This window comes from Aptenodytes patagonicus, chromosome 1, assembly GCF_965638725.1.
Source record: "Aptenodytes patagonicus chromosome 1, bAptPat1.pri.cur, whole genome shotgun sequence".
In the NCBI taxonomy this organism is placed as follows: Eukaryota; Metazoa; Chordata; class Aves; order Sphenisciformes; family Spheniscidae; genus Aptenodytes; species Aptenodytes patagonicus.
The window spans coordinates 138,870,649-138,897,859 of NC_134949.1; the positions used below are offsets into that span (position 1 = coordinate 138,870,649).

General features: G+C 40.5%; 1 protein-coding gene across 5 annotated transcripts in view; it reads left to right on the forward strand.

Annotated features, from left to right (window-relative positions):
* Positions 1-27,211, forward strand: part of MAP7D2 (MAP7 domain containing 2) — an 88,770-nt gene that overhangs the window by 25,402 nt on the left and 36,157 nt on the right. For all 5 annotated transcript variants that reach the window (XM_076356534.1, XM_076356543.1, XM_076356553.1 and 2 more), the window contains exon 2: positions 27,090-27,167. In XM_076356534.1, coding sequence (XP_076212649.1) covers positions 27,090-27,167 — 78 coding nt within the window. The remainder of the gene's footprint in view (positions 1-27,089; positions 27,168-27,211) is intronic.

Here is a 27,211-nt window from a genome sequence, read left to right on the forward strand (position 1 = left end):
CCACATGTCAGACATAGCTGTCTGCTTCAGCTGTGATCTGCCAAACCCCTATATTAGATTTGCCGGTCACGGCATGGGAGAGGCAATGGCGCAGAAGTGCTGTGGGGCTGGGTGTGCTGCTCAGGGTGTCTTGCCTTCAAAGCATTCCTTTGCTTTCCTTCCACTCCCACTACACGGGGTGGCCCTCCCGCTCCTCTCTGCCTTGCCAAGCCAGTGTACCGTCGCCTTGGCAGGGTAGGCAGAGAAGGCGAGTGATCTGCTGTGCCTGTGTGCAAATGTAAAATACAAATCCCCAAATAGGATTTGCTGCTTGTAGGTTTGAGCTGTTTTGGTTAGGCATACTCTGGATTTCCTGGATTGCGTGTACCTACGCACGTGCACAATTTAGTAATTCTTTTCCCGAGGCCAAATATTTCTACTTCAAGTTATTTTGGTACAGTGAGTAGGATGAAAATTTTCTTGATAAACCTTAAAAAGTAATTAGAAAAAACTTCGTGTAGTCAAATACCACGCTTGAGTGTGTGACAGACTTGCTGGGTGAGTAATCTACATCAAGTATCTATAGAACACGTATCACCATGGTATTGAAATACTAAATCATAGGGGTTTTAGATTCATGGACTTTGTCTGTAGGGACTACGATGTCTTGTTTTGTTCTTCTGGGGTGCCAAGCAGTCTTGCAGTGTAGATGCATACTGCTGGTACACTATATTGAATAGGTAAATTCTTCTAAATACATTTCACAGGGGCAATCTTAACGTGAGCATTGCTGCAGCAATGTAGAGGTATTTCTAGCTGTCACAGGCAGCAAGCCAGTCCTCTTTGCAACACAGCCTTGCGAGTGGCCATTAATGGAGTTCTGCACCTGCACAGAGCCTTCCTGGTTGTGGTAGGGGGAATCTAGCTGTACGTATTCCTTGCAGGATCAAGGCATATAGCTATGTGATATATAGACACCTCCCCTCGCTCCCGGAAGCAAATCTGATAGGGTCTACAATGTAATGATTAATAAGTCTCTTCTATAGAAATCTAAAAGCACAGCTATGATACTTCATGTTGCAACTAATGTATGCATCCCATAATTATGTCTTGGTATGATAATGTCTTAATTTCTTTTAAATAAATTGCCTCCCCAGGAAAAGCTGTTATACTGAGAAGGAGCTTCATTTGTCATTTACAAATAAATGAATTTTGTAACAGCTTGAATGCCTTATGTCGAGCTGCCTATTTCTGATTTAATGAATAATGGAAGAATTGGAGGACACTTCATGGTGTCGTGGTTGTTGGGGGTTTTTTAATTGCATAATTTGATCAACCTTGTAATAGATTTTAATAACTATGAAGTCTGAGGCAAGCTCCTGTTGCCCAAATCAGTATCCTACACCTTGTGAAACAAATAGGTGTGATCCACACTTCCTCAATCCTGTTGACTGAGGCATATGTAGAAAATTATGAAGATCCCTTCCATTTGCAAAAAAACTGGGTGTTTTTGTACAGAAATCAGATTCTGAGCACCAGAAGGCAGTTATCAAAAATACCATCTTGCTCAGCTGCTATAAGCTGGCCCAGTTCCTCTCCCCTGGCTTGGATCCTCATGAAATGAAAGCAATACAGTTACTTCTCGCCCGGCTATGGTTCTAACCAGATATGTAGCTGTGCTGATTATCACTACTTCAATGTGCATGGTTTTGATTGCCTTATCGCCTTAGGAAAATAATGCCCCGAGTATGTTAGTTATTTTTGTTACTGAATTCGGAGCTGCTGTAGTGTAGAAGCAGTAGCATCCAAATGATCTCCTCTGCTATAATTATGTATAATAGGTGACAGCCTACTACTCCTCACTGCAAAAGGGAATTTTTTCAGAAATTGGCTACTTAGTGCTATGAAAACATTCCTTAGCAAAGAGGCGATTTTCTTTTTAAAGGACTGTGTACAGGCTCACCACAAATTAGCTACATTAAGGTAATCACAATATTCACCAAGTAAAAACAGTGTATGTTTTGCGTACAGGTGCTCAGGGGTGTCCTTTTTTGTCGAAATCATGGCTGCAGGACTAGTGACTGTATGGACTCTTTTGGTGTGTATTTTTTTTTTCCCCTTAGTTTTGGTCTGGTCTTATTTATAAAGTGGGAGCAGATCTGCAAAGTTGACTGCGTTCCTTCCTATTCCTTTCAGTGAGGTGGTGTGATAATGTGAAGCTTTTAATTGGCTTGTAACTTGGGACTCTGCTACATGTGTGTTTAAATCCTTTTGCTCACTGAACCGGTAATAAGCTTCCTAAATTGTTCTGCTCGCTCAATTCTCACAGCTGACAAGAAGAGCCTGCAGTGCCCGCAGCCTGCCCGCGAGGACCCGGAGCCATTCCCCTCTCCCGCTCCCATTTATCAGTGGGAAGTTTTTTTACATCTTTACAAAGCTTTTGTACTCAAACAGGCCTAGTTTCTGAGCACTGCGTTGAAGTGGCTGTGGTACCCGAAGACTTACTTTGAAAAGTGGTGTATCAAACAGAAATCGTGGTTGTTTTGTCTGTGTAGCATGACAAGATGTTTAAAAGGTGGCAATAAGTCTTTAAAGCTTTAAAGCAGAGAGATTTGTCTGAGGACTCAGAAATGGTAGCTTTACAGAATTAAATGTCTTTGCAGACAAGTATGTTTGGGGTGAAAAAGGGAAGAAATGTTCCTTAAAGGGGATTCAGAGCCTGTTAAGCCAAAGCAGCTTTAGCCAAGGATGAGAAAGTGTGCTGATTTTTCCAGTATTTCTTAGTTATAAACTTCCTGGTTTGTTATTGTTCAAGTATTTCTGAATTATGTCATATTTTCCATTTATACTAGAAATTATCAGTGATTTTTTTCTATTAAAAGAATACTTCAGAAAAAAATACATATTGGAATTGCTGATTGTATAAGTAGAAACAAGTTGAAAATTCTTCTGTCAGTGGAGGCGATGAGCAAACTTGGGAGGATCCAATTGAAGATGAGGTTATAGTTCTTGCACTTTAAAAAAAAAAAAATCATCTGCACCTTTCTGCCTCTCATGGAAAACATAAAAACAGATGGAGTTAGAATTCTGAGTAGTGCCACAAGTTAAGCCAACTTTAGTCATAACAAAAAGGATGCCCAGTACATCATCTGCATATATCAGACGTACCACTGTGGAAGGACTTAATCACGCACTTGGATCCTTGAATCCTTTTAGATAAAAACGTACTGACATTGTTATAATTTGGGTCAGGTCATTGCGAGGATATTCACATATGCCCGAATACTTATGAAATAGGAGTTACCTGAATGTTAGGGTGTGTGTTAAGTATAAGAACTAATCAGTATTACTTTGTAAAAAGTATGTTAGACAGTTCATACTAACATTCAGACTTTGCTTTAAGGCGGTTTTGGTGTACTGACATTGCTTTCAAAATTTTTTAACTTCATTTTTACACATTTCTTGAACCTTAAGCAGTCAAATATCAATGCTTATATACATCTGAAGTGTAAGGCAAGGCTTACAGGAAACATTTCAAGTTAAATTTCACTTGTTCTTCTGATTGCCACATTCCCTTTTGCCAAACTCTTTCAGTTGATCTTGTAGAGATGGTATTAATATTCTCCCTTAATAGCTTTAGCTATTACAGCTACAAGAGAACTATTTATTGAAGAGTAATCAACTTGCCATACCAACTTAATGTTCTTTCAAGTATCCTCCTATATGCATTTTGATTAAGACAGAAGTTGATAGTTTAAAACATGGACACATACATGTATTAGAATCAAATAGAACTTGATTTTATGGAAGTGTGATATTGAAATATTGCTGTGTACTTTTTGTATAGGAAATCATGTTGCCTAGAATTTTAGGGCATAAAATTCACCAGATGGCTTCTAAAACCTCTGTATGATTTAAGATCAGTTTGGGTTTTAATTTTGTTAGCTGAATAATAATCACTTGGTGAAGTTTGAATGATGGGGAAGAACACGGGGTGGTAACAGAGAAGATGAATAATGATGCAGGAGAGATGCGTGTTTAAAAAAAAATCAGAGGAAAGCAAGTAGAAAGCTGGAGTAATTTTTAAACTTACGGTGAGAAGAACAGGTTGTCACTAGAGGATTTACATCCCATCTCTAAATTTAGGCTATTTTTATTGAATATTTTATTATTAAAATAGTACTGAAAGTTGTATATTGACATCTTGATACTGATTAAGAACTGGCATATAACTTTTTCATCAAATATTTCTGGACTTAGTTCAAAAAGAAAAATAGACCTGTTTTCCCAGTGAATTGAGTACAAAACATTTCTGATTCTTGTCAGAAAGCACCTAGATAAAGTTCTATAAAATGTAAGCTTTGAAATATTTATATTTTAATAATATAAAATTCATTTGTTTTCATTGATTGTCTTTTTTTCTTCTATTGGAAATTGGAGGAACTCCTGCTGTAAGGTATATTGGAGGAAATGATGCTTTATAACCTTGAAACTCTCTTTTAAATAGAATTGACAAAAGTACTAGTCTAGTCAGCTACTGTAAGGAAACAAGTGCTCTTTTCTACTGTGATTTTAAGTCTGTCCTGCCTTAATAATGATTAAAAAAAAAATTGAGCAGTGTGTTTTTCTGTTGCATTACAACTGTGCCAAAATATGAGAGATTTGGACTTCTTGTAATTTGCAGAATTGCCTCAAATTATTTCAGTGCGCTTGGCTAGGCTGCTCTCTCATGCTTACAATACTCCAGGACCCAGCTTCAGGTCTGTGCCTGTAGCTTCAGGAGAACTGCATCTGCCTCTCGTTTGTGCCTCTTCCATCCACGCTGCAGCCTGGCCCTTTGCTCGCCTCTTTCCTCTGTCCCGCTGGGAAGAATCAGTCTTTGGGGTCATACAGCGGCAGCACAAGACACTGGGTTTTATTTTCCTATTCTTTCTTTTGGAGACCAGGCATTTAACCTGGAGAAGAGAAGGCTCGGGGGGGACCTCATCACCGTATTCCAGTACTTAAAGGCTGGCTACAAAGAGGATGGAAGCTTTGTCTTCACAAGGAGCCACATGGAGAGGGCAAGGGGCAACAGGTACAAGCTGTACTGGAAGAGGTTTCATCTTGATAAAAGAAATTTTTTTACAGTGAGAACAGTAATCACTGGAACAACCTCCCGAGGGACGTGGTGGAGTCCCCATCACTGGTGGTTTTCAAGATGTGACTGGACAGGGTGCTAGATAATCCCATCTGGGCTCCCTTTCCCATGAAAGGTTGGACCAGATAGATGATCTTTAGAGGTCCTTTCCAGCCTGGGCTGTGCTGTGGTTCTGTGAACCTGCAACCCTGCCCTCATCTACAGAGGACAAACATTAGAAACTGACCAGCAAATTACATATTCACAGTACCAAAACTGAAGTTTTGGAGTAAGACCTAATGTGTGATTTCTGTAAGGAAAGCCTGTATATAGTTCCTCTGTGTGGCCTAGAGCTGCTCTGGGCCAGGAGCGCCTGCCGCATGGCTGGCAGGCCAGGCTGGGCTTGCTGGAGCAGGCCGGGGTGGGGGGTTGCTGTGGCCGGCAAAGCCCGTGGAAGTGTCCAAACTGCCTTCCCCTGTGAATGGGGTGGCTGGGTGCCAGGGAGAGACTTACTTCATGGTCCTGGGGAAAGATGCCTGTTTTCTGGCTGAGGGCTTCTCAAGCTCCCCAAAAGAGTGAGCATGTGTGGGGTGCGTGGGTTTGCTTGCAGCTAGTGTGCTGGGACGTGCCAGCCGCCTCTGGCAGCAGGAGAGGGTCCGAGGAAGTTGGGTGAGCCCCTGCGGTGCCTCAGGGGCTTCCTGAGGCAGTTTGCAAACCAGGGGAGAAGATGCAGTGGTGGGGTGCAAGGCAGTTGTGCTGGAAGCTGCAGGAACGAAGTGCGTCGGACGTGGCAGAAGGCTTTTTGTTTGAGGTGTCAGGTTTCATAAATCCGTGTGAGCTCTTCCCTCTCCTCAAAACCTGACACCTCACCAGGAGAGGAAAGAGCTCACACGGATTTATGCTGAGAAGTGGGAAGGTATGGGGCATGCCAGAGAAGGGGCATACGTGCATAGGCAGGGCCTGAAGGCAGGGTGCCATTTTTGGTGGAACCTGAATTATTTCAAAAAAGAAGGGGGGGCAGGGAGAAGACTCCTTTATCCATTTCTTGTTCTCTTTTTAATAAAAAGAGTGAGGAAAACTGCATAAAATAAGGAGAAACAGCAGAGCTCAGGATACTGGTACTCTCTACAGCCAAATTCCACTAAGGTAGAAACAGGTAATGATCCTAATAACACTGAAGTGTTGTCTTAGCAGCATTGTGTATATACCTGTATTTCTCAGGTGTATATAAATACAACTTGTTTTCTTTGCTAAATAAAATCTAAAAATAAACACTGGGTAACACTCACCACCACTGAAGCTTAATGTGTATATTGTCCTTTACACCACAAAATTCTTAATGTGGCTATAACATGCTTGGTGCTGCCCATTCAGGTAAATCCCAGTCCTGTGGGGAGAGCTGCTGGGGCACTGCTGTGCTGGGGAAGGAGCTTTGGGGGTGATCATTCCTGGTCTGCCTTGCATGTGGAGGTTGTGGCAATGGTTTTTCTGTTGATCTATCAGATAACCTTGTAAATTGGTGAGCATCCTGGCTTGGAAATAGTGTTAAGAGTGGGAAAGTTAAATAAGCCTGCCATGTGAACTCCAGTGAATAAACAAACACAAGAGGTGTTTGAAAAGATAAATGTTCAGAGTGCTACAATTTATCGCTCTTGCTTGTGAAAACTGCAACACATTTCTGTTTTGTTTTTCAATTTCTGTCCTGTAGATAGAATAGATCTATCTACACACGCATAAATAAAATCTTTTTCTAAATCTTACTGTTTACTCTTAATCCCATAAATCAGTCTAAAATGGCTGAGACAAAAAAAAAAAGTCAGAGCTAATCCAGTCTTTGGCTGTTCATGTAGTAGACAACACTTCCAATTGAACTCTTTGCCAGCAAGAAAAGTAATCTTGAAACACTGATGTGCTCACTGTGTAAAGTATATATATTTTTGCCTAGAAAAACAATATTTACAGAATGCTACTCACTGATTCTTCTGTAGAAGTTAGCTTTGTATAAATCATGGTAATCGACCTTTTAATTTTTTCATAGGGTTAAAAGATGGAAAGTGCTTAGAAAAAGCCTGCATCCACTTCCAGTGAGAGGAAGGAAGCTCACTTGCCGATACCACTAGCTGGAGGTGTCTTTGTTAAAAGTAATTTTGAAAGTGGAACTGAATGGCCTATATACATACACTTTTTATATTTCTGAGAGGAGGGAAACAGATATGATCTCTTCAAATAGTGTTTAGGAATGTTGTCTTTGAGATTATCATGATGTCTACTTAAGTAGTTGTCAAAAACATCCTTGAGAGGCAACGAGGCTGGTGAGGGGTCTGGAGAACAAGTCTTATGAGGAGTGGCTGAGGGAACTGGGGTTGTTTAGCCTGGAGAAAAGGAGGCTGAGGGGAGACCTCATCGCTCTCTACAACTACCTGAAAGGAGGTTGTAGCGAGGTGGGTGTCGGTCTCTTCTCCCAAGTAACAAGCGATAGGACGAGAGGAAATGGCCTCAAGTTGCGCCAGGGGAAGTTTAGATTGGACATGAGGAAAGATTTCTTTACTGAAAGAGTGGTTAAACATTGGAAGAGGCTGCCCAGGGAAGTGGTTGAGTCCCCATCCCTGGAGGTATTTGAAAGATGTGTAGATACGGCGCTTAGGGACATGGTTTAGTGGGCATGGTGGTGTTGGGTTGACGGTTGGACTCGATGATCTTAGAGGTCTTTTCCAACCTTAATGATTCTATGAGAGCTCCTCTTCAACATGGAGAAGGGAACGGTTGTGGCTTCAGTCTGCTGCAGTGGCTGTTATGAGCAAGACTTCTTCGGAAGCTGTACTTTACTTTTTATTTCAAAAAAACCCTGCAGAATGTTTTCTGAAAATAACTTTTAGCACTAGCTTTGGTATTACAGTTGAAAAGAAGAATGATTTTCTTTCCCTGCTGTTGTTTTTCTCAGCTGCACTATGCAGGATATTGTCTCCCATCTGGCTAGATCTACATGGTATTAATAATTAGTTGTTTGCAAAGCAGGCTGATTTTATTTTCATCTTGAATACTTCCTATTTTCAAACTGAAACTTTTGAAACTTCCTCCTGGGTCTACCTTTATCAATTTCAGAACTTGCTGTAGTTGTGTTGCCTGTATGTATGGGGTCTTCTTGTTTTGGTTGGTGTTGTTTTGTTTTTTTTTTTAAAATATGTGAACCTTCTTTAACTGGGCTTTGATAGACACATCACCTCGGACTTTTTGAGCTGCAGGTTTTAGTAGGCAAGTAGCCCTGCTCTTTTAGCTGAACTGCCCTGATGGATTACATAGGGTAGGAGTCTGCCCTTCAGCAAATGTGTGAGACACCCTTCCTCCTAAGACTTGCTTTTTAAGGTGGCAAAATAAAAATACTTTGATTTCAGCACTCAAAACCTGGTGACTCTCCTTGACACTCCAACCTTTAGTCTGGGGAAATGTTCATGAGCAGTACGTCCTAAAACTTAAGAAGAAGAGAGGTTAATATGGGGGGAGGGGGAACCCAAAACACTGCTGTGTAGATATCTAACGTTTTCTTTCCCCTGAAGTCGTCTTTATCTGATCACTTCTCACTCGTTGTGGAGGAGCGGCTGCTGGTGTCTTGGGGTGTGCATTATAGAGCAGAACAGCTTTTCCTTCCCTTGTGTTAGCAGTTGGTGGCCCCTGTGCAGTGAGCAAATGGATGGTTTGCTGGCTTCTGGTTACTTGTGCACCAGCAGCCATTTCTGCGGCTTAACCAAATTGTTTATTTATGAACATCTTTTATGTATAAAGTATTTGGCCCATCACAATCATAGACTTGGGTAGTGGGCATGTGTGGCTTATTATGATTGAAATAGAAGAACAACAACATACCAGTTTTGAACACTTTAATTTTTGTCAAAAGTACTTCATGCTTTATAAGCCTCTATTTAAAAAAAAAGGAAAAGTAAACATCACTACAAAGTGTGTTTTGTTGTAATCTGATTCACATAAAAGTTGGGCTTGAGGAGACATCTGTGTTTAAAAATGTCTGAAACCTGGTATGCTATTTGCTATTGACATAGCTATTATTTTACTCAGTTGTCATCTAGTGGATGGACTAGTGGGATAACACCCTATTACTGTGGCTTTTTGTTGTTGTTTTGTGTGGTGAAAAATCATCATCTTTGATGTCAGTTAGTGATTCCTGGAAGCCAGAAGTGGAAAAGAGCATGCAGGTTTTTGTTGCAGTAAAAGCGATGAGAAATAAAAAGGAGCCTGGGAGAAAGACTGTGCTTACTCATCCTCTGCCTTTACAGGGCCGTTCAGCTATCGTGTGCAGCCTGTGCCCTCCATATACAATGAAGTAGCTCCTGTGCTGCAGGTAACAGAGATGTGGAGTTAAGGACTTTGATGGTTCTCCCACGTGAAACAACAGAGTAATTCAGAGTTTTCTGTGTTGGAAATAGTGCGGTACATTGCCATGCCCTCAGCACTGTCCTGCAGGGCTCGGGCAGGGTGGGCACAGCAGGGTGCTGGTAGTGGTGTCCATTGACGGTCCCACGCTGGCAGGGTGATCAGTTGGGTCCGGGGGTCCCAGCTGGGAAGAGCAGGAGTTGCGCTGGAGATGGGACTACCTGAGACATAGCCCAGAGCCCAGCCTGGAGCTGGGCTGCAGCCGGCCTGCAACCTCAGTTGGGATCCATCCGTATGGCATTGGTCCCTTCTCTGTGCCAGAGGTGTCTTCAAGGGGGCAGTGTCCTGTGTAAAACCTCTCTTAATAAATGAGTTGACTGGTGAAACAGAAAGGACAGATGGGTGCAAGGTAATTTCAGTGTTTACCCAAAACTCTCGTGCTGTCCAGTAGACCTGTCGCTATGTGGGCAATAAGGGTGCTTGGACCTTGGCTTCTGGGGGGAACTACCAAGGTCTTCAAGTAGTGTGTTTTGGTTTTTGTTTTGCTTGCAAATTCCTTTGGATTAACCCTTTCTGTTGTCCTGTGTCTGTGCAGTTTGTAAACAGGATACATTCTTATTAAGGGTTTTCCAAGTAATGTTTAATACCTTTAGCAGTGTTGTGGTTTAACCCCAGCCAGCAACTGAGCACCACACAGCTGCTCACTCACTTCCCCCTCGTGGGAAGGAGGAGAGAATTGGAAGAGTAAAAGTGGGAAAACTCATGGGTTGAGATAAAGACAGTTTAATAGGGAAAGCAAAAGCCGCACACGCAAGCAAAGCAAAACAAGGAATTCATTCACTACTTCCCATGGGCAGGCAGATGTTCAGCCATCCCCAGGAAAGCAGGGCTCCATCACGTGGAACAGTTACTTGGGAAGACAAAATGCCATAACTCCGAACGTCCCCCCCTTCCTCCTTCTTCCCCCAGCTTTATATGCTCAGCATGATGTCATACGGTGTGGAATATCCCTTTGGTCAGTTGGAGTCAGCTGTCCCGGCTGTGTCCCCTCCCAACTCCTTGTGCACCCTCAGCCTACTCACTGGTGGGGTGGTGTGAGAAGCAGAAAAGGCCTTGACTCTGTGTCAGCAGTGCTCAGCAGTAATGAAAACATCCCTGTATTATCAACACAAATCCAAAACATAGCCCCATACTAGCTTCTATGAAGAAAATGAACTCTATCCCAGCCAAAACCAGCACAAGCAATTACTTATCGCTTATAATTTAGTTTATATTGCATAATTCATGGGAGAATATTTCAATCAGTCATATGAAACTCATCCTCTGCTACAGCCCAGTCACTTTTGTGGTAGAACATAGCTTCTTCTCTTTTTCTGGTCATAGCAATAGGACATGTTTATATATATGGTAGATCCTAAGTAACTATATTGCAAACCAAAAGAAAGGTGATGAAAAGACTAACTTGAATCTACCAATTTTATTAAAATTTATTAAAATTTTATTAAATTGGTAAATTGCTGGAAGAAAAAATTAATTCATTAATAATTTTATGGTATTTCTATAATTGTGTTGTGCAATTGTGTCAGTTTACACCTGCAGTATAGCTGAGAAGATTTTTTTTTTTTTAATAAAAACTTCTTTAGTTTTGTAGGATCCAGAATAGGAATTATTTAAATAATTGAAGATGCTCTTAGAATGAGGGAAGTTTTTTATCTCTCTCTACTCTGTAGCTGTAATGTAAGTTCTGGCAGCCTGTGCGAGGTGGACAGTCTGGTTGTCTCAGTAGAGACCCCAGTGAAATATTAAGGGCAAAGATAAGGAATGAATTGTAAATAGATACTCAGCTATGGAATGACTGTACAGCAAGTTTCCTTGGTACAAATGTCATAATAACTGAAGTACTATGTAAAACTAGATCTTTCTGTCTTGCTGGTTTTGTGGCACGAAAAGAAAAATAATCAAGCAGGAAAGAACATAGTTTGGGATTTAGTGTTGACATTGGGGTGGGTAAGGACAATGACACACAAGTTGTTTATAAGAATTAAAACAGAATTATTTTGCTGTCTTTTTTTGGTGCAAAGTGGATGCTAAGTTATAAGCTCTTGACTGTAAACACATTCTGATGCCAAATAAAGCTACGTTTGTTTTATTTGCAGGATCAGTCAGGTTAAATTTCCTGCCAATAAATTGTTTTATTAAAACCACAATTGTGACACATCAGAAAAGGGGGAGAGGGAGGAACAATGAACAAGAGAAAATGAAAAAGTAAACTTTAAATAGAAAATACCGCCTAACCCGTGTACAGGCTAATTGTAGACTTAAAGTGTAAGCACACATTAGAAGAAATTAAGCTAACTGGCCTTCATCTTCCAAAATGTACAATTATATTGTATTATAAGCAGATCATTTAATTGTGAAATCATCATTCAAGTGTTTTCAAAATCAAGTAGAACGAAGTATTGCATGCCAAGCATGTGGCCTTCAATTTCTTGCATTCACCATGCATTTATCTCTATTGAAGAGCTTTATTTTTATCCCAATGTACACATCCACACCACGTGTTACTAGACTATGTCATAGCATTAAATCTGTATGCCAAAAAAAGTCTGGCTGCATGATTAGATTTGGTGTATTCAGTGTGGCGTCTCCCACAGAAGATTGAGAGTGTGAATTCAGCAGTCATAGTCAACCTTACTACATTTATGCCACTGTTCACTTGTGCAAATAATTATCTTTGTTTCCTTTTAGAGCTTGTTATGTTCCGTGCAAATAATTTCTTCAAGCTCGTCTGTTATCATCCATTTTTTAGCTGAACAGTGCTGTTTTGATAAACTGCTAGCACTCACAGTTTCTCATTCTGCTTTTTATAAATAACCCAAAAGAAATAACCACTGAAAATTATCCTTCCATTATCGTTGGTCAGTTTATCTTGACAGTTTAATGTGATGACAGTGGATTAAGCTTCTTTTAAAGTGCTCATTTTATATGTTGTCTCTGCCTTTCTTTAAGCCTGTCAGTTTAAATGTCAGGCAATTAATTAGATGCTCTGAAAATCAGTACAGCGTAACATCATATGGTTGTTTCCTAAAACATTTAAACTGTGTGTTTACATGTGTGTGTTTTGGCTAATCTACGTCCTCTCATTTTTTTTAGTTGCCTTTATTCTATATGAGTTATTCAGAAAATAATGTGTAGTAGAGGTATTGATTTTTCTCTGAACTATTAGGTTATTTTTTTAAAAAAAAGGCATGCAGATTTCTGTATTTGTTGTTTTTAGCAACTTCCATAATTTTTGATAGATTTTCTTAAGTTGTCATGAGGTTGTTTTTTTTCCCAAGGCCATCCTGTTGTGAGTAGCTGGGGCCTTGAAGATATAAAACCCTTAATGATATAAGGTCATCATACACTGAATATGCTGTATTTCTCAAGGCATGCAAATGAATCAGGGCTTTGATACAGGTTTTAAGTGTCTGGCTACAACTTCAAGAATTCAGTTGTCTGTATTTCTTCAAAAAGAAATGAAGCATAGAGGATCACACCTATCTGTCTGTCCATCCTTCCTTCTTCTCACCAATAATTAGCTGTTGAAGCCATCAGTCAACTATAACCAAATTTGACAGAAGTTACAGTCTAAAGGGTGCTATATTTCTGCAAAAATGGTAAAAGCAGGTGATGCCACAGAATGCAGTAAAAGCTCACCCCATATTACATGCCATAAAATTCACCACTCTCAGGAGGGAGTTGATTATGAATGCCCCAACCTCCAAGAACACTTCAATAGAAACTTGCATCTTGATAGACACAAGAGAATCTGGTGTCTAGGCACAGCCGCGTAGGAAATGAGGCTTTTTAGTGCCCCATAGAGGTTTTTTTCCAAGTCACTTGTTTGAAGAATTTGAGTTACCAGAAAAATAAGATTCTGTGGGCCAGATTTCCAGCTCTGCCCTTACATATGAATGAGACCAGAAATTTGCTGTCTAAAGCGCTACAAATTCAGGTGCAAGAACTAACAGCATGTGTTGCATTCCCAGAATTGTATACAGAGGCATAAGGTCTAAAATAATAAACAAATTTTGCCTTTGAACCAAACAAATAGCTTTTCTTATACTGTGATGGAAGACCCATACAAGCCTTTTAATAGAGGCTTGTAATTTTGGACAAATATAAACCATATTTTTTGTTAAAACATCTAAATTCATTTCTGCTGGTTTTGTATAGTGTTTTAGAAGTGTCTGGATACTGATGTTGAATCACTAACTCTAGCACTTAACTTATGTACCAGTGTTGGACTTTGTTCTGAATCAAGTCAGTCTTCTCCAGATGGTTGAAGGATCAACAGAAATACTCCAAGAAATGTCATTCTTTAAGTATTTCTATTTTCTTAAAAAATAATGTTTTGGGCCAGTGTCTCTGGTCTCTGAAATGAATTCAGGTAACAGTCAAAAGAAAACACTGTGCCTGTAGGGTGCAAGTATATGTGCAAGTGCCTGTGTGTGTCTGAAGACTGTAAGATGATTGTGCCAAGGGGAATGCCCGCCGAGTCCCTGTAGTTCTCCCCTGGCGCCTGCAGTGCCTACCGCACACGCTCCTGCACTGGACTTCCCCTGAGCTAGGGCAGAGGCAGTCTTGCCATGGCAGTGAAAACTGCACATTATTGACTTAAGTACATCTCTCAACTCCGTTCTTTTTGGGCCATGAAGGTCACAAAAGAGGGTGGGAGATACCTGTGCAAACTGGAGTCTCCCTTCATCCTGTGTAGCTTTGCTACACATCACTGCCAATAGTTTAGAGGAACTTTGACAGAAAATACTGAATACAGGACCTGATCTCTGTGCTAAGCAATACTTACCGCAAGTAAGTCACTTAGTGACCCACTATGTTTTAATTGGCTTTTTTCTGCTGGCATAGGTGTGCCGTGAATCCTGGATTCAGTGTATGTGTTCATCTTCGCATGTCATTTAAGCACTTTGCATACAAGCTTAGTCACTTTGTACAGGTAGCTTTCACTTCTGTTTTATTCTTCAGTCTTATAGATTTTTGTAAATCTTCATAAAAGCTCCAAATTCTTACCCTGGAAAAACCCCAAACTTCCTCTTTTTGAGACTTGAAAAATCAGTGGATGCACAATCCACTCATCTCTCTTGTGTAGAAAACTGTTAGTTTGGTAAAATATCTTACTTATTCTGCAGGTTAAGAGCTCCACATATAATGTGATTTGTGTTCTGAATTTGCATAACCAAGACAACTTATAGCAGGAACTCAGTGAATAATCCTCTGAGAAATTACAGATTAAGCAAAGACTTATCTTTTGCAGTGGTAAAAAGGCAGACTAAATATTTTTAACACTTTTTTAAGTACTGAAAATCCACCTAAATACTACTTAAGAACATAGGTTCACATAACTCTTTCAAGGGATGCAGAAATGATCAGCCTTATTTGTGTATCAGTCCATCTGCATACTGTCCCTTGCCCTTGAAAAATACTTTTCCAAGTAGTAACATAATAGATGTAATGCCTTCTATCTATTTCCACAGAATGCAAACGTTGTCTTTCCATCAGAACGGAGCAGGATTTAGGCAAGGTGGGCGAGACCCAACGTATCTCAATGTTACAGCTGTGACTATGTCTCATTGTCCCCTCACAGTCTTGGACTCCAACAGGCTGCACCAGCTCCATGCATAAATTAGGTTGCCTGTGTCAGTGTGAAGACAATCTCCACTTTGGAATATTTCCTAGACATCTAGAAGCTCTAAGTAATTCAGACCCTTTAACATAGTTCAAGGGTAAGAGTTGAATGAGGTTCTTGTTTTTGAAGCCTTGTCCTGGGGGGGGGACAACATTTTTTATGCATAGTGGCTAATGTTAAATAGTTGGATTAAGAAAAATCATTATAAATTATCATACAAAGATGCATTAAGTACATACAAAAGCATGTATGCGAATATAATATTTTTGTTCTTTTTGTCTGGTGTAGAGAGGTTGCCAGCCCTTGGTCAAGTCTCAGCAGTGTCTTGAAGGTGGAATTGCATGCACTGAAAGCTTCATGCTTGGTGTTTCTTGAGAGTCAGAAGCTCAAAGCTGAAGGACAGGTAGAAAACTAGGCAGAAGTTGCAACAAGGACCTGTTAGGCTCTTGATGGAAGACCTAGAAGGATTAGATTCTCAGATGAGATCAAATAACTGCGTAAGCACCAGAGGGGAAAGTTCGTGTTCTAGAATTAATATGGACAAATATTTGGATCCCACCACTAAATTATATCATTTATAAAGAATTATATCTAGGGGCCAAGACTGGGGCATCCAAAAGCAGGAGCTGTATGGAATACACTTTGATAAACTGACCAGAAACAATTAAAACTATACATAAAGCCATTAATATGAAGTACATTGGTGTAGTACACCTGCTAAAATGCAAGAAAAAAGGTGAGACAGACATCTAATTGTAAAAGCTTTTCCTCCCTATGAGGGTTTACTGTGCATGTTCCTAGAATAAATTGTTTTGATTTTGATAATCAACGGATGTTCTTCCTCTCCCTTAAATAAATCCGTGGGAAATAATAGTGTGAAGCACAGTAAAAGCAACACTTTAACTCTTGCTCCTAATCATAGTCAAGTCCACAGAGGATGAAGTTCACTTGATCGTGTCCACTCTGGATTAATCAGCTTTGCTTCTTTTTTGAAGCTTTTGCCAAATCACAGGGGAAATGTGCTTTCTACATCTGGTAGCTGCTTCTATGTGGAATAATACACTCTTTCAGTGATGCACCAGGTAGGGGCGGGGCAGAGCAAAGTGGAGGTCATTTAGGTTAGTCCTTGATGGGGGCGTGCCATGTTAGTAAGTCATCAACACTTTTTTTTTTTAATTGAAAGATATATAAATGGAAAATTGCAAATGGATTCTTCCTTTGTTAAATGCCCTATATTCACTTTGCTCACCACAGAAAACAGAAAAGAAACACCCTAAAGCCTTCTCCAAATCTTGAGTCATCACTGACTTAATGATGGAGGACAGGGTATAGTGAGAAATGAAGGTAATGTTAAAAAGTTAATTGTACTGTCTAGGAAAAAAAAAGTAGGCATATTCTGGAAATAAAGGGCAGCTGACAACACTTTTGCATCTCTGTAAGTGTTGTTAGAAGCCAAATATGTTTTCTTGATTCTCTAAATACACCTTTTTTTACAGCTCGGAGCAAATCCCAAAGCACAGATATCTCTCTTGCAGTTTCTATTAAATTAGACTTGAAACGAAAAAATGTTAGTAAAAGGACTCTGCAGAGCCATCCCTGTACATACACCTGCAGTGGATTGTTTAAGGTCAATGCTACGCTATACAAATTGTCACCTCTGGAATGCTCATTCACCAAGCCTCTGTCTCCCCAGTGTGAGCCCTTTATTTGTAGACAGTAACCTTGTTTTATCATTTTTTCAGTGATTATCCTTAAATTTTTTTTTAATGACAGTTAATGAGAATATACTGACAGATCTGTGTCATCATTTTTACTCAAGGCTCCAGAATAACGCTTTCTGGCTGAAATTGGTTTAGAAGCAAGCTGTAGTTTTGCCATGTCACGCTTTTATACGGGTACTTTGACATAGAGGTTAATTAAGAGTTTGATTATAGAACTTCTTTTTATCGCTACCAATTGGCCCATCTGCAAGCAGTCGCTTTCCTGTGGAGGCCCATGGCCGTCTGCTTTGCCGTCCAGCCCTGCAGGCAGAGACCACGCAGGAAGGCAGGGTGTACAGAGACTGCTGGGGCTTCCCCCCGAAACGCTGTCCTGTGACCCCCAAGTTACCTGAAATTGGAGACTTGCAGCTGCTCTGTACCAGTATGCTTCTTTTTGGATAAAAGGAGCTCTGGCAGCAGAGTAATGGACTTCAGCAGCGCGCTTCAGTGCCTTGGATCGGGCAGCTTGAGACATGCTCCAGGCTGCTGCCACGGTGGGGAAAATCATCCCAGCTTTCCTCTTCGCCACAAAGCAGAATTTTCACAAGGGGTCCTGGCTGCTGGCGCGGTGGGCTGCAGGGATGTCTGGCCTGCGGGTGGAGGCAGTGTGACTGCCGGCTGCTGGGAGGAGTATTACTCTGTCGCAGGGCCGGTGACACTGAAGAGCCTGAGCATGAAGACAGGAGCTCTGCCCGGTATGCTCTAACTTAGATTCTGAGTGCTCAGGTAGGGTAAGCTGTCTGTTTTCTCCGGATAACCATCTTTGCAAATACTGGCTCCTGCACCCCTTGGTTTTAAATTACAGCATCGGAAGTTGCTGCGAAGGTTTGAGTAAGTGTTCATTGTTGTCAGCAGAGGAAAAAAATCACAGTAAAATGAGAGGGCTGGTGCACCGCGGCTGCAGGTCATCTCCTTCCCCACGTGGGGGCTGTGCAAGACTGCAGTGGCTGTAGAGACTTCCACGAAAGCTCTTGCTACCTGGATCTGGGAAAACAGTTCTGTGCTCTCCCTTCGCTTTTGCTGTCTTCATGCACTGCAGCCACCGTTTGAGAGTGCAACACAGCAGTGAAAATTGTAAAACCACCAAAGCTAAGATGACTGTTCAGTGCCATACACCAGCAAAGCCAATTAACTTGAATAGGAAGTGGGTTTTAATGTGCATTTGGGGATTACAAGCTAGCTAGAGGTGGCAGAAATGGATACTTAGTTTCCATCTCATTTGCTGATGCTAAAAATATCAGAACCTCTCAGTGAAATGCTAGTTTTCACTGAGCTCTGGTTATCTAATACCTAATAATAAATATGTAACATCAGCAGATGTTGATACATAAATGTGTTTTGCAAGTCCAGAAACACTTTTAATGAGGAATTAAAGTGTGCTAGACTACACTCTAGACGCAAAGCTTTTGTTTCTAGTTCATTTTGGTGACAAAAGTTGTTGGAAAGAAATTGAATTTCTTTCATTTCAATGTGTATGTTCCTAAAATGAGGTTGTTCAGGTTGAATTCACTGAGATGGAGACACAAATGTGTATGATCCTAAAACATTTCCCTTAGATAATTTGGGCAAAATAACTATGACTCGAGGCTTACTGTCTTACAGTGAGGCTTTTTCTTGCAAAGGTCATAAGGTCAAGTAAACTGGGCAAGCAGTATTTACAGTATTTATATAAATACTCTCCTTCCAACAAATGGGTTTTCCACTTATTATGATAGTACGTGAGTGATAGGATGTCTCTTCAGACTCAGGTGGGGCATGCAAAGGCTTCCTGTTCTAACAAGATATTTCCATCTTTTCTGTTTTAACAAAGTAGTTCTGCTGAAGTCAGTGAAACTAGTCTGTGCAAGTTATAAATGCATAAATCCTAAATACATGTTGGGACAATTGCTAATTCAGGAGAGATGCAGTGAGTGAACAAAAGAAGAAAAAGTTTCTGTACTGGAAAAAAAATTGTTTCATTTGTAATGTTTATGGTTTGGGGGTTTGCTTGTTGTTTCAGTATATAATTTCCAAATTGTGCCAGCAATTATTCTTTGGTGAACCCTACTTCCATTTAGTTTCAAAGTGTTAATTGTGAGTTAGAAGCAGTATTTTTTTTGTTTATTCCTTTTTTTATCCATTCCAGAATGCATAGTCTTTCCTTCCAGAAAGTTGCTGATTTGATTCCCACCCCCACATTCATCAGGTGTGCTGAAAGTAGCTTGTGATTGTGCACAGAATTTTAAGATTATTTACTTGCTCAGGGAGCAGGTTTGAAAAGGATGGCTTTCCTTGCACACTGTGTGTAGGATGAATCTGTTATCGAGGTAGTGTCATGAATGCATGAATTCCTTTTGTATGACGCTCTTCTCCTGTTCTACTCCTCATTATAAACCTTGTGTAGTTAGGTATCTGAAGTGGGAAAGGGCTATGTTGTTTTTTTTGGTTAATATTCTTGAGGGCTTTTTCTGATAATATAATTAAAGTTGTGGCCAGATCAAATTTAAAAACAGTAATTTTCCTACATGTTAATAAGTGCATCTTCAAATTTGATTATCTCTTACACTGAGAATGTCTACGTTTACTAGAAAGTATTTTTTTTAAAGCAAGCTGGGGGGGGGGCGACAAACCAAACAAACAAACAAAAAGACAAACCCCAACTGTCCCAAAATCCTCAACCCCTGCAAAAAAAAAACCCCAAGCCCCCCAAAAAGCCCTGCTTAGACTATTTTAAAGGATAAGTCTTAAAAATCATTCATAGTTGTGATTCTGAGGTTGTACAATATCCTTTTTTTAATAAAACATCTCTGAAATTGTCTATAAACTTAGCTCATACTGCAAATGTGTAACTCAAATCAGTTGCAATTAGGAAAATGACTAGACATTTTGGTAACAACAACTATAAATAAATGAGAATCTTCAGGCCTCTATTTTTTTGCTACTTCTCCTTTCATCTAATGTTGCAAATTTCAGAATTTTTAGTCAACTCTTGACGTTTTGTAGAAACATCTTGATGCTAAATTCTGCTTCTGCTGATATTCTGAAAAAGATTAAATTCTTGAGACTTGCGTGAGAGCAGGAGTGGCATGAATGTCTGGTCAGGTCCCCACCTACCAGGTTGCTTTGGAGCCAGCGCTAGAGCTGTGCCTACTTTGATCGATGGCTACTAGAGCAGTAGCTACTTTGAAGCTAGCATTAGAGCACTCAAGAACTGTTAGCTAAGGCTCGGGACATATTGTTTACATGTATGAACATTTTATGTTGTATTAAAATTTTATGAGGCCATTAACAATAGTTGCCCGTTTGTCTTCTAGCAGAGGGAATAATCTCACTGGTAACTAATTGCTGGATGAAAGATGTGTAATAAGCAAAAGGAAATGCCCTTCTTTTTTGTCTCCTTTCTCTCTCCCCCTTGTGAATCAAGAGTCTTGGAAAGTGTTATTAGTGTAGAGAAAGGGAGTGTAATATACTCCCCTGGAGTAGGATGGAGAGGCAGGTCTGTCCTTTATCCCTGTTTACTATCTGTCAGTGTCTTTGCCCAGGCTATATTCTGCAGTATATAATATCTGATGTACATGTCCACCATTTAATAGTTAATTCAGCACGTGTGTATTTGCATGTACGCTACAAAGATGAACTTTTCAGAGAAGTAACACTACTTCTAGAAGTGCTTGAGAATAGTTCTTCATTTAAGCTTCATGTGAAGTTACTGAAGATGTTTTCAAGTTAGCTGCAGTCATACAATAAATACAAAAATAGTTATGAAATGGAATTTGTGTGTTCAAGTATATCAGTATCTGGTATTAAAACTACTATTCATGAACAGTAAAAGATTACAGAACACAAGTTTAAGATTAAAATTTTTATATCTACTTGAATAAAAGTCCTGTTCATGCATATTATGCATTCACATATATACAGAATTTTCTTTTTGAAGACAAAATTTTTCAATTGTGGTAAGGTTGAAAGGTTAGTTGGGATCTGTATTGACAAAGGTAGGAATACAGAGTTTTTAAAGAAACTGCTGAACTTAGGAATTATATATTTAAATTTCTGTCTTCATAAACATGAGTGATGCAGGGTTTATTCTGAAGAAACTGAAGTTAAAAAAAAAAAAACCACCATGGTTAAGTTATGGCTGAATCTCCACAATTCATCTCCCTTTTGGGCAATTTTTATAACTACCTGCAGTAAGAAGCTGAAGGGACAGGCTAGAAGGGGAGGAAGATCTTACCTATAGGTTCCAAATGGGTCTGGGATCTGGTGTAGTTTGAAAAATACAGCTATAAATGTTCAAGTGTGTTAAATCTGGGAAAGACACTGGCAAGCTCTGGTTAAGCCTCCAGACTCCTTTCTGCCTGACAGATTACAGAAGCACATGAATAAAGCAGCAAGGTAGAACACACACTGACATAGTGCTGCTGCTTTGTATGTGTTTACCATGTGGTGGGCTGTCTAGCAGGGACCTGTTCAGTAAACTAAATTATTAATCTAGTGTTATTATTTATCTGGTGTTTTCATAACTAAAAACATTCTGCTAATGTATCTTATCAGTTCCCCCAGTGATCTTGAGATGCATCTGCTGTGTCTTACTGATACTGGAGTCTCCATGGGGCACTGTTAGGGCTGCACGCACTGTTTATACATAAAGCAAGCAATCCTGTGGAGCTGATTAGGTGTCTGTGGGCTCATGCAGAATTGAAAAGATCTGGCTTTTATATTTTAGCAAGTTTTTCCTCCCTATGCAGCAATTAAGATATTTTTGTTATCATACGTGATCACCAAATGACCTATATATACTTTATGTATCATTTTCAAGTTATTTGGCCAGCATTTTGGAGTGATTTCACCTTAAACTTAAATAAACATACCAGTAGGATATGTTTTGCTACTGTAATCTTTGTGTAAGTATGGTGTACAGCTGAAGGTCTTGATTCAAACGAATAATTTGAAGATTCAGGGTGGGGATCAGGAACATAAGGTAGGTACCTAGTGACACTTTGTCCTAGCTGTTTAACCAGAGCATGCAGGTCCTTGACAGCTTCTCTGTCCTATCTGCCAGGCCACCTCTCAGACAGTTAGCCTGGGGTGTCTGAAATGTCACTGTGTTTGGCAACTGAGTCTGCCTTTAATGACTTCATCTACTTAACATCTTTATAACAACAGATACCCATCCTGATATTTTAATTAGACATAATGGAAAATGTCTCTTTTTTCTTTTCTGGTTATATTTGAAGTCCAGCCTGACAAACATAAAAATAAAATTAAGTAGCTGAAACTGGAAAAATTCTGATTCTTTGTATTTAGATCTTTGAGTGCAATACAACAAACAGCTTTTTTTTTAATTAAAGGAAACTTTTAAAAAGACAATTATTAAAAAAGAGGACGATCCACCAAATCTTATTGAACATACTTGCAAAGCCCTTGTGGTGTTTGTTTTGACTACTTGTGTACTGCTGAGAGGCTTTCCATAACTAAAATTTAGAAAAAGTGCCTTTTGCCAATAGAGGCTGTCATCCAGGTCCAGTCACATGCGCTTTTATACCTTTTTTCCCCTCAGAGTATAGTCAGTCACTGAAAACTTGAAGAATATAATATTTCTTCATTCAGTAGTACCCAGAGGAAAGCAGTGGCAGGTGGAAAAGTCTGTTCTTTAAGAACAGTCTCAAGGGAGAGAGAGCAGGTTTTCAGGGAGCAAAACCTTGATTTTATAGATTGAGATTATACTATTTGAAACAATGGAGTTTGCCAGCAGAATGGTGGGTGTAAGTGCAGTGGCATCTCTGTCTGGTCTGGTGTGCTTTGTAGAGCACCTCGCCACATCTGTCGCAAGGCCACCCATTGGCAGAACTGCATCCAAACCGGGAATTTCACCAATGCAGCAACGTCAGTGTAGATGACACGTACAGTGGCAAAGGTCTAAAGATATTGGACAGTGTCGTGTAGAGTGGGCAAAGGTCTAAATGTGTTGAACATGGTCATGTAGGACAGCCAAAGGTCTAGGTATGTTGAACACTGTTACGTAGATATCTGCTATATATAAATACATTGTGAAACCAAATACCATGGGTTATTATAGAGGACAGAAGTGTATGTGGGTTCAATAACAAAGTAGGAAAAAAAAAAAATGAATGGATGCCCTACCTGCTGGCAGTTACTCAGGTGCAAATTTCAGGAGAGGAGGTGTCCAAGCAGCTGGTTGGTCCTTCTGAGATGTACCCTCAGCTTCCAGTAACCTGATTGTCCTGCTTGAGTACTTGTTTTCTCAACCAGAAATAGGATACGGATTTCAAAAGACAGAGCTTGCCTTGTGTCTCGTTGGGACACGACAACCTTCCTCTCTGGGCAACCACCAAGAGGCTTACACAAGCAGTATGTGGAGCAGAGCAGAGTGTGCGTGGACATGTTCTGGCACTGTTACATCAGTCTGAATAGGTTTACGTTGCCCATCAAAAAGGGTTGAAGCAGCAATTAACATGTCAGTTTTTACTTCTGTGTATATTTATTTCAAAGTAACATTAAAGTATTGAAAGAGTCCTGCAGCATTAGCTGGTATATTACTGCTGCAGGACTACTGCTGACATTTTAACCGGTTTTAAGTTATCATCTTTTTCTTTAGAAATGCTTTTGTAACAAAGTCCTAGAGGAGCAGCTGGCCCTCTTCAGTCAAAAAATGAGGCACAGTCTCAAGGAATTAGCGGTTAGATGCCTGCCTCTGAAAGTGGGGACTCTCTGGAAAAAGGGGCTTTTGGGGAGGCTGGGAGATGGAGTAGAAGTAGCAGCAATTTGTGTGTGTGTGCGCGCACGTGCGTGCTTCCTTACAGTAAAATCTTTGATGTCGTTACTTGGGCAGTTTCCTTATTCTTCTGCAAGTCTGGGAATAAAGGGTTATTAGATAATTTTCTGCCAGTGTCTCTTTGTATTCGTTACTCTGGTTGGCAGAAGGCACAACTGGCCTGCGTTTACATCCTGACTCTTAAAACATGTTGTTTGCTGCTACACGCCTTTTTAACTGAGGGATCAGAGGCTTAGCTGTAAATGTGAGGAAGGCTCAGGATAAAGCTGAGTATACAGAATATTAACCTGAGGTCACTTATCACAGTGAAAGCTTTTTTGCCGTGGGGTTTTCTTTTTCATTCCAACCTTATTCTGCCCTCTGCTGGCGGTTCGTGTTATGAAACAGAGATGGCATTATGCTATGGTAGGGTTACCTGTGCTAGCTTGCTGTCTGCAGTCTGCTTTACCAAACAGAATTTGAATTCCTGTCATTAATCAGATTTCTCACCACAGGTAACTGTGTATTATATGAAAATGTGTAGTAAATACACTAATTTTGGTCTTAAAAAAATCATCCCAAGGTACAAGTTATTACCCAGGGAATAGTTATTCTGTCCTCCAAAGCTATATTTACTTTCTGAAGGCAAGCAAATTTCTGGGTTTTGGCAGGCATGCTGATTTGTGAAGTCAAGTACTTGAGTTAAGAAATGCTAGTACTGAGGATGCCTGTGCTATTTTAATGCTACCCTTGCTGCATGCATATGCATTCAATGCCTGTACTTACTAGATTGTGTACTATTTTCCTCCACGCAGTTTTTTTGCACATTGGTGTGTTGCACGTGTAATGAGCAGCAACTCCATGTATTTGTTGTTGCACCTGTGACGTAGCCAAGTCTGGAGTGCTGTTCTCCACAACAGAATTCAGATTATAGTTCTGTTGACTTTCCAGTTTCAAAAAGAAATGAAGCAAGAAGCACTAATCACTTTGAACTTGGTTCACCTCTTCAGAAGGTTCATCCTATGCACTGAATAAGTGAAAGGACCTAAAAGGAAAAAATGCATAACATGTAAAAGGAGGCAAAATAAGGATCGTGCAGACTGCTTCAATTCTGATACTTCCTCATTTCTTAAGTATCTGGCATTACAGCCTTGATCTTCTTTTAATATTACCTGGGTGGCGTTGAGACATCCAAAGTCTTGAGAAAGCCAACCTGAAGAATTGTGCATCAACTTTGGATAGCTGTGGCAGTTGTGAGCAAGGCCGGAGCTTTTGGATCCACTTCTGCCAGTTGTATTCATGAAGCAATCGAGGTAGAGATAAGTCTGCTGTAGTTTTACTGACAAGCATAATGGGACATATTTTTGCCAGTGGGTTTCACAGATAGATGCTGAAAGCAGGAGAGTGACGAGAGTGAGCACAAGATTTTTGTGAATGTAATCCATGGGCATGGACTGTCTTGCTGTTCTTCTCCCCAGCTTATCCCCATCCTGGTTTCCATACTTCAGGTTCCACCTCTCCATCTGAGTTATATCCCTTGCCACAAAAGACCTTAGCTCCTGCCTCTGCTTGCCTCTTTCCCTTTCTCCAGCCTGTACTTCTTCCCAAGCTCATTGATACAGTCTTGATTTCACCTCCTCTGCTGCTTCTAGCCTAAATTTTAGGTTTCAAGTTGTTTTGACTGTCAAATCACTGAGAAACTTTCCATTGGAGCTGTAATTTAACTACTCTGACAACAGGATTCCCTTTCTTGGCTACTTTTGCAGGCCCCTTCAAAGTAGTTGCAAATCTTCGCCATGGTTGCTTTACTGAGCTGCCTCCTCTCTTCCCTGCTTGTGAAACCTGACAATAAATAGCAGCCAAGCAAACAAACAAGTGGACTAGTATGGAAGTGGGATGAGTCTTCAGTAATAAATAAATATTTATTTGACCCACAGATTCTAGTTGTAGTTAACCAACTGGGAGCTATAATCACGATTTTCCAGAGGCCTGGCTGCTATCAGGTAGTCACCATCTGTGTGTGCAGAGGAGGATTAGAGATGGTGTTTGAAGGTGCTGCTTGGGGAAAAAGCAAGCTGTTACTCTAATGGGGGACAGCTGAGACCTGTGTTTTTCACCAGTCACAAGGGACCACCGAGGCTGGTTTTCAGCCTTCCTACAGAACCGTGCATTTTACAGAAAGGCACTTGGGATGCAAAATCTTTGCTCCCACAGAGAGGATGGCCTCAGAGGGGAGCCTGCAAGTGTGACTTTTCAGGAAGAGAGTCAGGGTTACAGTCCACTCGTATTTATCTGATAAAATTAACAACTGCAGTTCTTAGACCGAAAGGGAAGGGCACTTAATTATAATTCAGTAACTCCGTAGGGAGCCCAAATAATGATTGCAAAGGATGTAAACTGTGCTGTGAAACACCATGCCTGTTTGCACTGCAGCCCTGCTAAGACCTCAGGAGATCCTGAAAACAAGGAGAGAAAGGACGGCACTGGAGGCCCTGTCAGCCTCCAGTGGTACCTCCAAGGATACCATCCTCTAGCTGGTCTATCAAGTCACTAACTGGTGAGCTTACCCATGGTATTGCGGAAGGTCCATCTAAGGTCTGTCAGGCTGCTCGTTCCAGGACGCAGGCAGCTGACCCTGAGGCACTTTGTGTGTCACGCTCTGCCTGCCTGCCTGCCTTCTTAAATTGGGCTTTTCAGTGGCTAATGCTGTACAAAGAACTGGGGTGTCTGGATCCAGGTACAAAACATCCTTAGGCAAGCTCCTCCCAAACAAGTAACCTGCTTTTAGGTACCAACTCGAGGAGGAAACAAAGTGTTTCCTACCTGGAAAAGAGGGCAGGAGGGCTGCTGCCTCCGTAGCCTCATCCAGTGCTAATTGCTAGTTGTTGAAATGAGCTGGTGCTAGTGGTTTCCTGTGGGCAGGGAAGCTGTGGGGCTGTGTCAAGACATAAATATGAAGGCTGGGACTCCACATAGCATTAGACGACGAGAGCTGCACACTGCTTTTACTGCTTTCCTGAACTACCTTTTTCTTTTTTAGCCAAAAACTTTAAAATGAGGTTATTAACAAAGATGACTACATGTTAATTGCATCCTTATGGTTTTTCCCAAGAAAGTCTTACGTTTTAAAACAAACACTAACAGCATGCTTGTTTGCTCTGAGAAGAGGAGTCAGGCATGTACACTGAAGAACTGTGCTTGGAGCTCGGCAGTAGGTAGGAGACTGTGCTCAAGATGTATCCAAATCCCAGCTTGTTAACCTGCCCGCATACAAGTGTAAAGTCGTTTTTGTTGTTGGAGTTGTTAAATGCAGTAGATAAGATTTATTTTTGGTGGATTTTTTTAGTTCTTTTGGATGCTTCTTTAGTTTTACTAACACTTTTTTTTCCCCTCTCTCTCTGATTTCAGCCATTGATGGATTTCTAAAAACCGATGAAAGACAAAGACTGGCAAAGGAGAGAAGAGAAGAAAGGGAGAAATACCTTGGTAAGATTCAGGAGGTGTATGTATTATTTATGTATATGTGTTAA